An 11,973-nucleotide genomic window follows, 5' to 3' on the forward strand; every position below is an offset into this window, starting at 1 on the left:
AAAAATTGGTGGTCACCGAGCTTCTCTTAAAGTTATAATTAAAAACTTAAACCTAAAATGAAAGTTGTTTCTACGGTCTCTAAGGTTGCATTGTTGTTGTGGTAATTTGCTATATAAAATGTTGTTACCAAAAATTGTGCATTTGTGTGATACATTATTGACAAAGGAGGCGCCGTGGCCTCATGGTTAGTGCGCTCGTCTCCGGATCGAGCGGTCCGGTTTCGAGACCTGGCCGGAGACATTGCATTGTGTTCTTGGGCAAGACAATTTACTCTCACGGTGACTCTCTCCACCCAGGTGTATAAATGGGTACCGGCGAACTTAACGCTGGGGGTAACCCTACGATGGAATAGCATCCCATCCAGGGAGGAGTAGAAATACTCGTAGTCGCTTCATGCTACAGAAACCGGCCTGGTGGACCACTTGGCTCGTATGCAGACTTTACCTTTTTATTATTGACAAAAAGTGGTAGTATTGATCCATCAAAGTATAAGAGACGGAAAGAGTTGAAAAGTAGCTGATTGCTAGTCGCCCATCAGCAGTGGAAAACAATTATGAGATGGAAAAGCCGACCTTCCTGCCAAACGTTGATGTGTTGTTCAAAGTGTGACAAGGTTAAGCAGTTACCTTCAGTTTATTTGTACGTGTAATAAAACATTTCTGACGCGTCTGGCTGACAAGGTTTGATCCAAAGTGCTAAGTTGTTGCACTTATCTGATTTCGGTTATGGAGTGTTTAATACATTTCTGGCGCGCCTATACGATTCATTGCTAGCTCAGTAGCGTTTTGAATCGGTGAGAGATGTGCGTCTCTGGTTTTCCAAGAAAATTCTATGGTTCTTCATGATCTCCTTTTGAATAAGTACGAAGAATACTTTCAAACCTTTCAGTATTTACAACTGATATTTGTTTCGAGACTGCTTTGTAAACATCTTCACTGCTGGTCCATTCTAGGTATCCCCAGGATATTCTCAGATTACCAAAACAGATCACCCATCGGCATTTAGGAACCTGGGTGAAAAAGGTAAGGTAAGGTCTGCGTCAGGCCTGTGGCCCATACCGCCGAAGCCATGTACCTCGGTGCCTGTAACTCTAAGCGACTAAGAGTATATCTGTTCCCATCTGGAAGGATGTCAGTCCACCGCAGGATTACCCCCAGCTTTAAATGCGGCGGTACTCATTTACCCACCCGGGTGGAGAGAGGCACTGAGAGAATAAAGCATCTTGCTCGAGAACACAACACTATGACCCCGGTCAGGCCTCGAACCCAGACCGCTTGATTTGGAGTCCAGTGCCCTAGCTATGATTTCACTGCGCCTCCCTTATATACCAGGGTGTTGAGAGTAAAGTGTCTTGACCAAGAATTCAACTGACAATGCACACGACATAAAAATCTTGGCCAGGACTCGAACCGAAAACATGCACTCGATCCAGTGTGAGGTCCGTTTTTGGCTCTATATGAAGCGTCACAAAGTGTCCTAATTGGTTACTAAAAGGTATCTTTCTCTAACAACCACACATACCCAGCTATCATGGTGTAATGAAAGAGGAATCATCACTCATTAATTAATGATGTAATCTTCATTTACTCTCTACGTATTCTCAGCATAACAACATCGCATAATAGCAATCATCAATTTAATTTATTTTAAGCTTCTGAATTAATTTAAATAGGCGAGAGTTATATTTATTTATCGTGGTGAAAACCTTAATAAATTAACGATAATTAATGAGTTACCTTGGAGATTGGCTAAGCCCTAGAAAGCATGTCTCATGGCGCTCAGTTATATAGGAGAACAAGGCAATCGTTTTGCGAAGCAAATGCATTAAGTATAAAAAAAATCCTCTTGAAACGTTACTTTAAAAATGTTCGCCGTTGTTTGATTTAAGTAACCATGAAAACATACAATACCATGCCATTGAACATTTTCAGAACAATCAGTTGTGTCATAATTAATAGAGGGAAATGGTTATGAAACCCGGCAAAGTTCTTTGTTGTGTGTTTTTGTTCGGTTTCGTGGTCTTGACCGTCTACAAAACACAACAGTTGTTTATTTCTGGGTGTGAAACTAACCAAAAGCAACGTTTTGGTTACGTATTCATGCATAGTGTATGAGCTTAAAACAAAAGATTGTGCACGGTCGTGGAACTTCCAACTTAAATCTTGGCGTCTTTATTTGCTCCTTCTACGTTTGCCGGGTTTCATGTCCATTCCCCTCTATTAACTATGGTTGGGTTACTTGTAAAATAAGGTGTCAATGCAGTCTGCAAACCCAGAAATCATGCACTGATGTCAGGTTTGACGACGGATCACTTGTCCTTTTTTTTATCTGAACTACAATATCAAGAACCTGATATAAGTACATATGCATAAAGCTTCGTTCCCAGGGTTTTCCCTTAAAAATTGGGAAAAGCTCTGGGAAGGAGTTTGGTATTCATATATAATGACCAAGAGAATGAAACTTTACCCACGGCCCCGCCTCGCAAGTAAACCTTTAGATATTGTAAGACCTTACTCAGTTAAGATTTTATTTGCACCTATTTGCATCTGATCTAGTTTCAGTTGATTTTCTTTAAGTTTCTCTTCCAGCAGTTTAGCTTTCCTTTGCTTCTCCTCCTTTGCCACTTGAAATTCAAGGTATTTAATAATACGCTGCCTTTCCATGGACCTTGCGAACTCCAACGCCGTTTTTCCTTCCCTGTTTTTCAGGAATACATCAGCTCCCTTGTCAACCAGCAAACGCACCAAATTAAAATGGCCGTTCATGGAGGCAGCCATTAAAACAGTCTTACCGGATTTGTCAATCTTGTTGATATCAGCACCTTTGGTAATGAGGACTTCCGCTACTTCGTCATTTCCAGTTAGGCACGCAACGCGCATTAAGGGTGTCCATCCGTTCACGCTGTCTTCTATGTCGACCGGACCTCCTTTCCGAAGCACCCATAAAAGGAGATCATCGTGCCCTCCGTCTGCTGTCCAGTGTACAGCGGTTAATCCATTTCTGTCACGTGTTTCCCATAAGGCGCCGCGTTCACGGAGTAGCTTGGCTGCGTCTTCTTGGCCAGCATAACAAGCAACCATTAGGGCAGTCTTGCCGCTTGAGTTTGAATACTCAGGGTCAGCATTAAATTCCAGAAGTATTTCCATTACATCTGAATATAAATGAAAAGATCTAGTTAGACTATAAATTTTATACCTCACGGAAATACTAAGAAAGGAAAAAAAGCAAATTAATATCAGAATAAATTATCTCAAGCCTGAGACTAGTTTAGACTTGGCGCCTATCTACTTCTAGACTATCCCAGTTAGTGTGACTTGGATTCTTTTATACCAGTCGTGTAATGAAATCCCTTATTAACCAAGCTTACCCCCACACTGGGAGAACATCGACCCCTGGTCTTTTCTTTACGGACCTCACAGTACTTGGTCCGTTCTGTCAAGATTTCGCGCCAATATTCTCCCAGTGCGGACCTCGAGCTCAGGCTAATAAGATGTATATAATCTGTGTGACTCCAACTCGCAAGGCAAATGCTGGAAAAAGAGACTGCTCTCGCAAGCTACCTCATTCACGCTTGTGCTCGAGTTTAGACGCGTTCTTAAATACCAACCAGCTAGCCATTTAAAAACGTAAATAAAAAAATGGAAACATAGTTATCAAAAGCACTTCTTCCGCACGTCTAACGCAAAGGACGATGTTGCGATAAACTTTTCTAATTTGCATCAGAATGCAATCCAACGTAAATACGAGGCAATTTCGGGCAGAAACTACAAACTGCCTCTGATGCAAATTGGATTTTACTGTACTTTTTCCGCCTACTTTGTTATTTTGCTCTCACGCGCTCCTCGACGGCTACTCGTGCTCAAGAGTGATAACGAGCATGCGCATGAAGCGTGATTGATGCTGTCTGGCGGAGCTTTTCTTTCCTTTCCCATCTTTCTTGCGCTCTCTGCAAGATTGCATATTGGACGCGAGAGACTGGGGACGGTCATAATTGCATACGACTTTTTCAAGTGGCAGCAGCCATGTCGAGGTTCTCTTTGTCCATTTTAACAAAACTCGTCGCATTAAGCCTGGTTTTTACTAGACGCAAACACAAGTGCAGGCACAAGCAAAAACGTAAGCAATAGGGATGACCCAAGTAAAAACGAAATTCGACGCAAAGCACAAGCAAAATCATCCTAACCTTCCAAACCATTTAGGCGCGTGGTAATCTGGATCCAGCATTTTCACTGGCCAAACATAACCATGCTGGTAAATATCCTTGTGCCTGTGTTATGCCTGAGCGGTATTTCGTTTTCACTTGTCGCAGCGTAAACGCAAGCACAAGTGGAAGCACAAAAAAAAGGAAAAATATTTTATCCTTGAGCTTGTGCTTGCAATTGCACTAATGCCTGCGTCAAGGCCGTTTTCACGGTGAAATAAGAGTTATTGTGTTTGCGCTTGTGCTTGCGTCGCACGTGAAAAGCAAGCTTAAGAGGCTTAATTTAAACTGATTAGGGATTTTTTTCGAGAACAGGTCAGGTGAATCATATTGTACTAACATGTCCCAAGAGAGTCCATAATTAGTGTTTTCGATGACGTTACTCTTCTTTTCAGCTGACCTTTGCAATTACGTGACGCCTTTCCTTTTGTTTGACTTTACCAAACGCCTTCAGAATTTATAATGACATGATATGGATTCCCTAGCCTCCGTAGTCTGGTAAACATCTTGTTATGTGTCATTCGGGGTATTCAGTTTCAAATTCATTTCTGATATTCCGTCAAGTTTCGCTTGATTTAAGGCAGAAATCGAAGTCTAAAAATGACTTTAAAATGGATCTTAGGCACAACACACCAAGTATACTACTAAGACTACTAATGAAGCAAATAAGTTTCGAAATTTGCATGTCGCGACCACCGCAGTTAAATAAAACTTGACAGACTTCAATTAAAGTAAAAAAATGATCAAAAACATGTCGGGCTGGATTAAATTTAGCCCACGAAGCTGACATTTGAGGTCAACAAATCACATTTTTGTGAAAGATTTTTCGTTGTTGGGATACCCCCCAATTTTCCATGACATTATCAGCACGAAGCTGTAATATCTATCTTGTTTTATTTGAGAAAATAGTAGGGAAATACTGCATTAGAGCTGTTAAAAGAAAACCTGCTGTTTCGTTTAATTTTAGATATTCAGTTTCGCGATGTTGTTAAAAATAGAATAGCAGCGCATAAATGTTACTATTTAGGGTCTGAAAGCTTCTCGCTATGCAAATTCAAAATCCCGGTTCCAATAGCAAACAATAGGTTTCCTTTATGAACTAACAATGTTTCTTTCCGGTCCACACTTTCAAAAAAGAAATTACACAAAATGAGGCAGATGGTGTGCTGTTGTCATTTTAATGAGAGTTCGGCCATATTTAGCTTTGTCTCAAAAGATTCTGAATCAACGCAATAAGAACCATCTAAATTACGTTTATTTCCTCTTTTTTTTGACGATTTGAAGAACAAGACAAAACCAGCAGACAGAAAACCCTTAAATAGAATGGTTCGCCAACTTTTATTCAGCGAGTTTTTTTACACACAATTTCCTGATAAAACTCGTTCAAAATAATGCCCTGTAGCATTAATCCAATACAAGATCGATCAATTCATTTGTTATTCCGATAAAAGGGGTAGACAAAACAGCGGAAATTTACGTTTTGAACAAAGGCAGGTAGAAAATTTCAGGTTTCAATTCCTGGTACAATGCCCTGGGGACGATTTTTCGCATTGCATCGAAATTCACTAATTAACTAGGTTCTTTAAAGATTTAAGGATCCAATTTATCAATAAAACCTTCTAGAAGCTTTCTTGTTTTGTTCAAACATGGTATTATATCAGTAGAGTGCAGCTTACTGTCATGTTGCAAACATCTTTAAAAGAAGTAAGGCAAAGTAGAATTAGAAAAATATCTCACTGGGATCAAATCTCCTTGTTTGATTCATGAGTCAGCAAGTGAACCACATTCAAGTGCAAATAGCATTTTCGCCATTGACTTTGCACACATAGATGGCGTGGAATGCACTGAAATTTGCATACATGCTCAAAACATGATTTGGAAAAAATTGACCCAAATCCTGTCTTTACTATCGGCAAGTATTACTCACTTACCTGTAAAGCCTTTTTGAGCCGCCACCATTAGCGGCGTCAATCCAAACTTATCCATCACCTCGACAACAGCGCTATGTTCTTCCAGAATATGCCGAACCTTTTCCAAATCTTGCCTGGAGACCGCCTTGTGGAGCTCGGCTCCAGACGGCGGTTCGTTTGCTGTGCAGACAGTGATCGGTTCGCTCCATCCGCTACTTCCTTGGCGATCGCTCTCGCCGTCCATTATCCGCAGCCGACAAAAATATTGAGTCATGGACTCTAAGCCCTTAAACACATATTGTTGGCTGTAGCCCTGGTAGTTGGTGAGCGGATCAAGCATCGGCCCGCCTGGACAAGGGCTTCTTACGCGAGCCCTGTTCAACTGCACGTGAAACAGTTTTCGCTTCTTGTTGTTGTTGTCGTTTTCGGGGTCTTCCCATTTCAGTTCAATGCTGTTATAATTTACTTCGCCCACCGTTAGCTCGGGCAGAGACATTTCAGTCGTTGAACAAACTCCGCGACGATTCCCTCTGCTATCTAACGCCTTTGATTGCTCCAGTGATTCAGGCAGCTCTCACCTGAGCTATTGAGTTCAAGAACTGTTAACTTGACAACGTTGACACGTAAAGATCTGCTTCTTAGCCACTGAAATGAATACTAATATGCGAAGTCGTCCGTCACGCGCGCGATCACAACACGTAAGCTCCTTTACGCTCCTGGTCTACAGACCATAAATTAACACGAGTTAAACTGTGCAATATATATTGACATAAAATTCATCATCTGTACGGGGGGTATTAATTGTTCAATCTGCCGTCGCTAACTGAAATCTTCGCATTTCCAGCACGCTCTGCTCACGACGCCCTGAGGGATTTACAACTTTATTATAAATAATTCAAGTTCCCGTTCCGTGATTATTTCTCGATCCACAAACCAGCGAACACAAATACTTGAATAAATATTAAATTTGTTTGAATTTACAGCAATTGTATCCAACGCCGGATTCGCCAGAACCCAAGGTTAAAATATACAAAACTTGTTAATTATTAACCTCTTTTAGAAATGACGATAAAAGGGTTCAGTTTATATTCAAGTTTATTGTCGTAATGAAAACAGCAAGGGTCTTCAAAAGCACCGTTATTGTTGCGGCTGTAACCAACGAGCCAATATATATTAAACAAACCTAAAAATGGGATATTTGCGTCATAACTCAGGGTTCTAGAAGAGCTAGGAGTTACTGTCCATGCAGCGACTTTGTTTTAACTTAGTAAAAAGGAGAATCAGGTAAAGCTTCATTGATGCTCAGGTCTAGCACGTTTGTATGATTTTTGCTTGCCAGCTTAGCACGTATGCCGACAAAAAAGGTGTAATATTTTCGTCCACAGTCCACATTCAGTCCTGGAGTTCGTTAAAGTGTCTGGATTTATCAGTTAATGAGATCAACGATTATTCAAATGAAAGCTATTGGGCAGGATAATTGCGTGTGGTTCTTTTGTTTCTCGATAGTTTGCAAAAAGGAAATTTGTGAATCAATTTAAAAGACTAGGGGCTTGAAACTGACTCTCCTTGGAGAGTAAAATCGTTATGACTTTTCTGGCCAGCGGATGCAGAAAGATTTTCTCGCGTTCGTCTGCTCGAGCGAAAATCAGTCTGCGTTATATGGTCATGAGTTTATTTATAAATTATTTGTCTCCTTTCCTTTACAATTAAGCACGAACTGCTGAAAGCATGTCTACTCTGACCTTTCAGTCCTCCAGGTCTATTTCGGTTTCAAACAGCTGGCCTCTAAAAACATTACCCATAAATCAATGCGTAACCAGGCCTTCTCTGTCTTTCATATCTAAGATGGCGGTTACTCGGAGCAACTATCGTAATACCGCGTGAATCTTCTCATTTGCTCAACGTGCTTGTCTGAGCTATGGCGAGTAGCGAGAGATTGGATCATATTCTCGCGAGCTAAAGTTTTGTCAACAACTCACAATAAGGTTACAAGAAAACTAAAAGATTAGCTTTGCAGACGGATTTATCTGTCTGTGGTTAGAGACCAGTGTTACATACGATTATAAGGTCTTATAAGGAGTACGTGAGCATCCAAGCGAATACGGTTTCATGAAGTGCATGGAATTTAAAGATTGAAACTGCCCTAGTATGTTGTGTGACGGATTGGTTCAAACTGCCGACGTTTGTTTATGGCGGTCACATTGGTGAAAAAGTTACAATCATACGATTTTTCTTGCTTTCTTGCTATTTTTCCGCCAATCCTTGGATCAGTGTTCAGTAGCGGACCTTTATCACTTAGCAGAAGTGAACTCTTTTTGACCCAGCAGTTTTCTTCAACAAACCTTCACATTGCATTTTACTTTGCTCTGTGGAAATAAAAAACTTCTTGAAACTTGAAATCCTCTTTGGGATATTTTTCCTTGTTCATGGCCCGACATATAGCCTTATTTCTTTGTCAGTTAAGACACAAACCAGCTATACTAGTACTTGGAACTACTTAATTCTGAGCAACAGCCAACCGCATCCACCGCCAGCAGCAGAAGGTACGTGGCGTTTGCGTGTGGACTGGGCTGAGCTGACAAACTGAGATGACCCATGCAAACCCTAATTAAGATTCTCTCTTACATTGTGCATAAAAAATTAGATTACTGGTTATCAGCATGAAAAGCAGTTTAATAAGTGTTGCATAATAGGTTCGTGTATTTACTAAACTGCACCAGCAACTTACAATTCCTCTTTATATCATTCTTTTCCCTTAAAAGCGGAAAATTGCGCCATCTTTTCCACCAGTAAAGCGATCATATCTTCGTCACCTTTTTCTATCGCGATATGAAAAGGAATGTACTTCTCGATCGTTTCAGCGTACAGATCAGCTCCCTTGTGAATCAACAAGCGAACGAGTTCCACATGACCGCCAAGCACAGCCGCGTGCAGGGCCGTCCAATCCTCGTTATCCACAGTGTTAATTTTCGCGCCACAGTCTAACAATGCTCTCACACATTCTAGTCTCCCTTCGAAAGCCGCTTCGTGAATCAAAGGAACGCCACTTTTGTTCATTTCGCTGACCTTGATCCCTTCCTCCTGTACAATTCGAGGTATCTCGTCTGCTTTGTTGGTCATTACCGCCTCCCTGAGAGCGCAACTGTAGCTCCTGTGTCGTTCCGATTTGTACTTCAATTTCAGTTTATTCACACACATTTTTTCCGCGCTTTTCTTGACTTCTGAGTTGCCTGAACTCGCTCCATCCTCCCAGAAATCGATTTTTATTTTGGGCGTTTGCCTCTTTGTTGCCATTTAATCTATTGTAGGTTTCCAGCCTTGCTCTAATTGATCGTTGACGCTCAAAGCGAATCCGACTATTTTTTTTTTGATAAGGAATCCTGTACTTTCTTGCAAAAAGCTCGCGTGGGGTCTGTTTTCATCCGCTCGCGATCGGAGAAGAAAACACCCGTTTGTTTACACCAATTTACCCTCCGTGCGCTTTAGATTCTTGTCTCGGAAGAAGTAAGCTCACTGACTTTTAATAACAACTGTACTTTTGACGTGTATCAGACAATGGCACGTTCTCATGGGAGAGATTACCGGAGCGAGCTGTTTAGTATTCGACTAATTTTATGCAACTTTAAAAGCAAACAAAGTGTTTGCTTTTAAAATGCGAGAACTCATCTAAACCTAGTGATAATTTTTGGGCATTCTAGTCACGAAAAAGTTGGTTTTTTTGCCTGTTTTCGTGGTAGAATCTAAGATCCGAAGTGACGTGCATGTTGCTTTAAAGCCTTAATGAAATAACGGGCCTTAGCTAAGCCAGTTAATACTGCTTTTGTTCAGGCGTCGCGGCGTTAATTATGCGACATGAAAGAAAAATCTGTAAATTACGGCCATTTAATCGTTTAAACAAACAAAACCCTTCTTACGCCGAAAAAGAAAATATTGCTTCCGGAAGCATACTGCCTGAGAATGGTAATTAAAATAATTATCTCGATCGAATTGTGTTAGACATGATGATACTCAGGATGTTTTCAAAAGCATGAATTTGTCTTGCTCAGAGCATAAACCTAATCCTCTTTAATGAAAAGAAAAATTAGAACAGTCCTAACAATACTGACTACTGACGTGTTTTTCCCCGAGGGGGGCGGGGCACTCCCTTATATGGGCTATATAGGTATGTGCGGCTACAAGGGGTATGGTTTTCGAGCGGTTTTGGTCTTAAAAAGGGTATAGATTTTGATCATTTTCACTCTGGCTTTTCACTCATTGGACACTTTGTTTACAAGGAATTATTTTTTCCGCGTCAACATTGGCAAATGTGTAGCTCTTATAAAATGTTTATTCAAATGAAGCCAATTCTGGCTAGGGCGGTCATATATTAGAGCCGAATACTAATTTTAGAGGTCTGCAATGGGGTATCGGCGATTTTTCGCTCAGGTTTGAGAGAGGGTATGGAAAATCACAGATTTTGGTCTGAAATAAGGTGCAGGTTTACAAGCTCGTGCCGCAAACCCTCACCAAAAGCTTTGCGAAGTACCTCCCCCTGCCTCCCTCACCCGGGAGAGTTTAAGTACTGTCATAAAAAATGGTACAGTGCATTGAAAGGTGTCGCACAACTTTATTATTTATTTAGAATGTGTGGCTCAGTGGATTGCAGTGCAATTCACTGAGAAACGATAAGAAGTAAAATCGAACTCCCCGGCGCGTTTGGAGATGAAGACCCTGTTACATTGGCATCAGCAAGAGTCACTAAAAAAATGTCCACTATCATCACCAAAATCACGATCGGAGAAAAAATAATCAATCAACGTCAAATTATTCTGAAAACAGTTTCCACTCTTCCTTTACATTGCACTCGTACAATCCAAACTTACAAGTATCCTGCAATGCTGCCAGGCATAACATACAAACTATGCAAAGGTCGGGTCTGCGTGAAGGTCAATTACAAAAGTAACAATGTTTCGGCTAAGATGATCACTCCCTGATTATCGGAAATTCTCTTTCCTAATTTCCATGTTATATTGCCAGCTGTCACTAAATATACAAATAAATTGTATAAAAAGATCCTACAGAGCAAAATAGAACAAACAGGAACGTAGCTAGTCTTTAAGCCATTAAGCACGGACTTAACAAGAATTTCTATAAATAATTTCTTTAGTAGCCGAAAGGCCATATTTTCTTTTTCTAACTATTCAATTACGAATCACCGCTATATCAACGTTTCATTTTGAAAAACAAAACAATGACTTTCAATCTTATACATAAAAAAATACTGAAAGGTTATTAACAAAGCAGAACTTTGAAATAGTTTTGCGCACGAAAATTTAGTTGACTGTTGTTTTTGTTTTTGTTTTTGTTTTTGTTTTTTTGGACGTTGGCAAAATTTGAAATACGACTTACGCTGTATAATTGGGGCTTAAATGGAAAAAATGGCTGGCTACGCCCCTGACATAAATTTTGACTGAGAAGTACAGGATTACAAAGATGGAAGTGAATTACAGATCATGAAATTTGTATTTTTTAATTTTTATTGCAAGTTGACAAAATAAAGTGAGTTTGTAGCAGTCTCCCCAGCTATACCTATTAAAATGCGATATCAGTCCCCTGCGGCACCCAGCGGATCTTTTCGGTAAATGATCTTTTCCGAATTGAAGGCCCTTTAATCCCTCTGATTTTCCTAAGTTAATTGTCACCTGGAACTTTTGTGATGTTTGTTGTTTTCGGATTGATGAAATTGTTGATTAGGTACCAAAAAAGAGGTCAGCTATGATTCTCGGAAAGACAATAAGACATAAGGTTTTCGGTAAATGGACAAAACTGCCTTATTTAAGGTTTCCACAGTAAATTAATGCTGACGACGATTATCAACCAGG

General features: G+C 40.4%; 2 protein-coding genes across 2 annotated transcripts; both read right to left on the reverse strand.

Annotated features, from left to right (window-relative positions):
- Positions 1 to 676: 676 nt before the first annotated feature.
- Positions 677 to 7,133, reverse strand: LOC145465806 (fibronectin type 3 and ankyrin repeat domains 1 protein-like). Its single transcript, XM_081449565.1, has 2 exons — positions 6,134 to 7,133; positions 677 to 3,152 (listed from the first exon to the last, which is right to left on the reverse strand). The coding sequence occupies exons 1-2, from the start codon at positions 6,606 to 6,608 to the stop codon at positions 2,512 to 2,514; spliced, it is 1,116 nt and encodes a 371-aa protein (XP_081305691.1). The 5' UTR covers positions 6,609 to 7,133; the 3' UTR covers positions 677 to 2,511.
- Positions 7,134 to 7,249: 116 nt separating this feature from the next.
- LOC145465928 (uncharacterized) lies at positions 7,250 to 9,721 on the reverse strand. The gene has a single exon (XM_081449699.1). It carries the CDS (start codon positions 9,404 to 9,406, stop codon positions 8,855 to 8,857), a length of 552 nt encoding a protein of 183 aa, XP_081305825.1. The 5' UTR covers positions 9,407 to 9,721; the 3' UTR covers positions 7,250 to 8,854.
- Positions 9,722 to 11,973: the final 2,252 nt, after the last annotated feature.

The sequence above is a fragment of the Orbicella franksi genome, chromosome 13 (genome assembly GCF_964199315.1).
Source record: "Orbicella franksi chromosome 13, jaOrbFran1.1, whole genome shotgun sequence".
NCBI lineage: Eukaryota > Metazoa > Cnidaria > Anthozoa > Scleractinia > Merulinidae > Orbicella > Orbicella franksi.

Coding starts and splice junctions, on each gene's coding strand:
- LOC145465806 (XM_081449565.1), bottom strand. CDS start 6,608: ATGTCTCTGCCCGAGCTAACGGTGGGCGAAGTAAATTATAACAGCATT. Junction 3,153..6,133: donor GGCTCAAAAAGGCTTTACAG/GTAAGTGAGTAA, acceptor ATTTATATTCAG/ATGTAATGGAAATACTTCTG.
- LOC145465928 (XM_081449699.1), bottom strand. CDS start 9,406: ATGGCAACAAAGAGGCAAACGCCCAAAATAAAAATCGATTTCTGGGAG.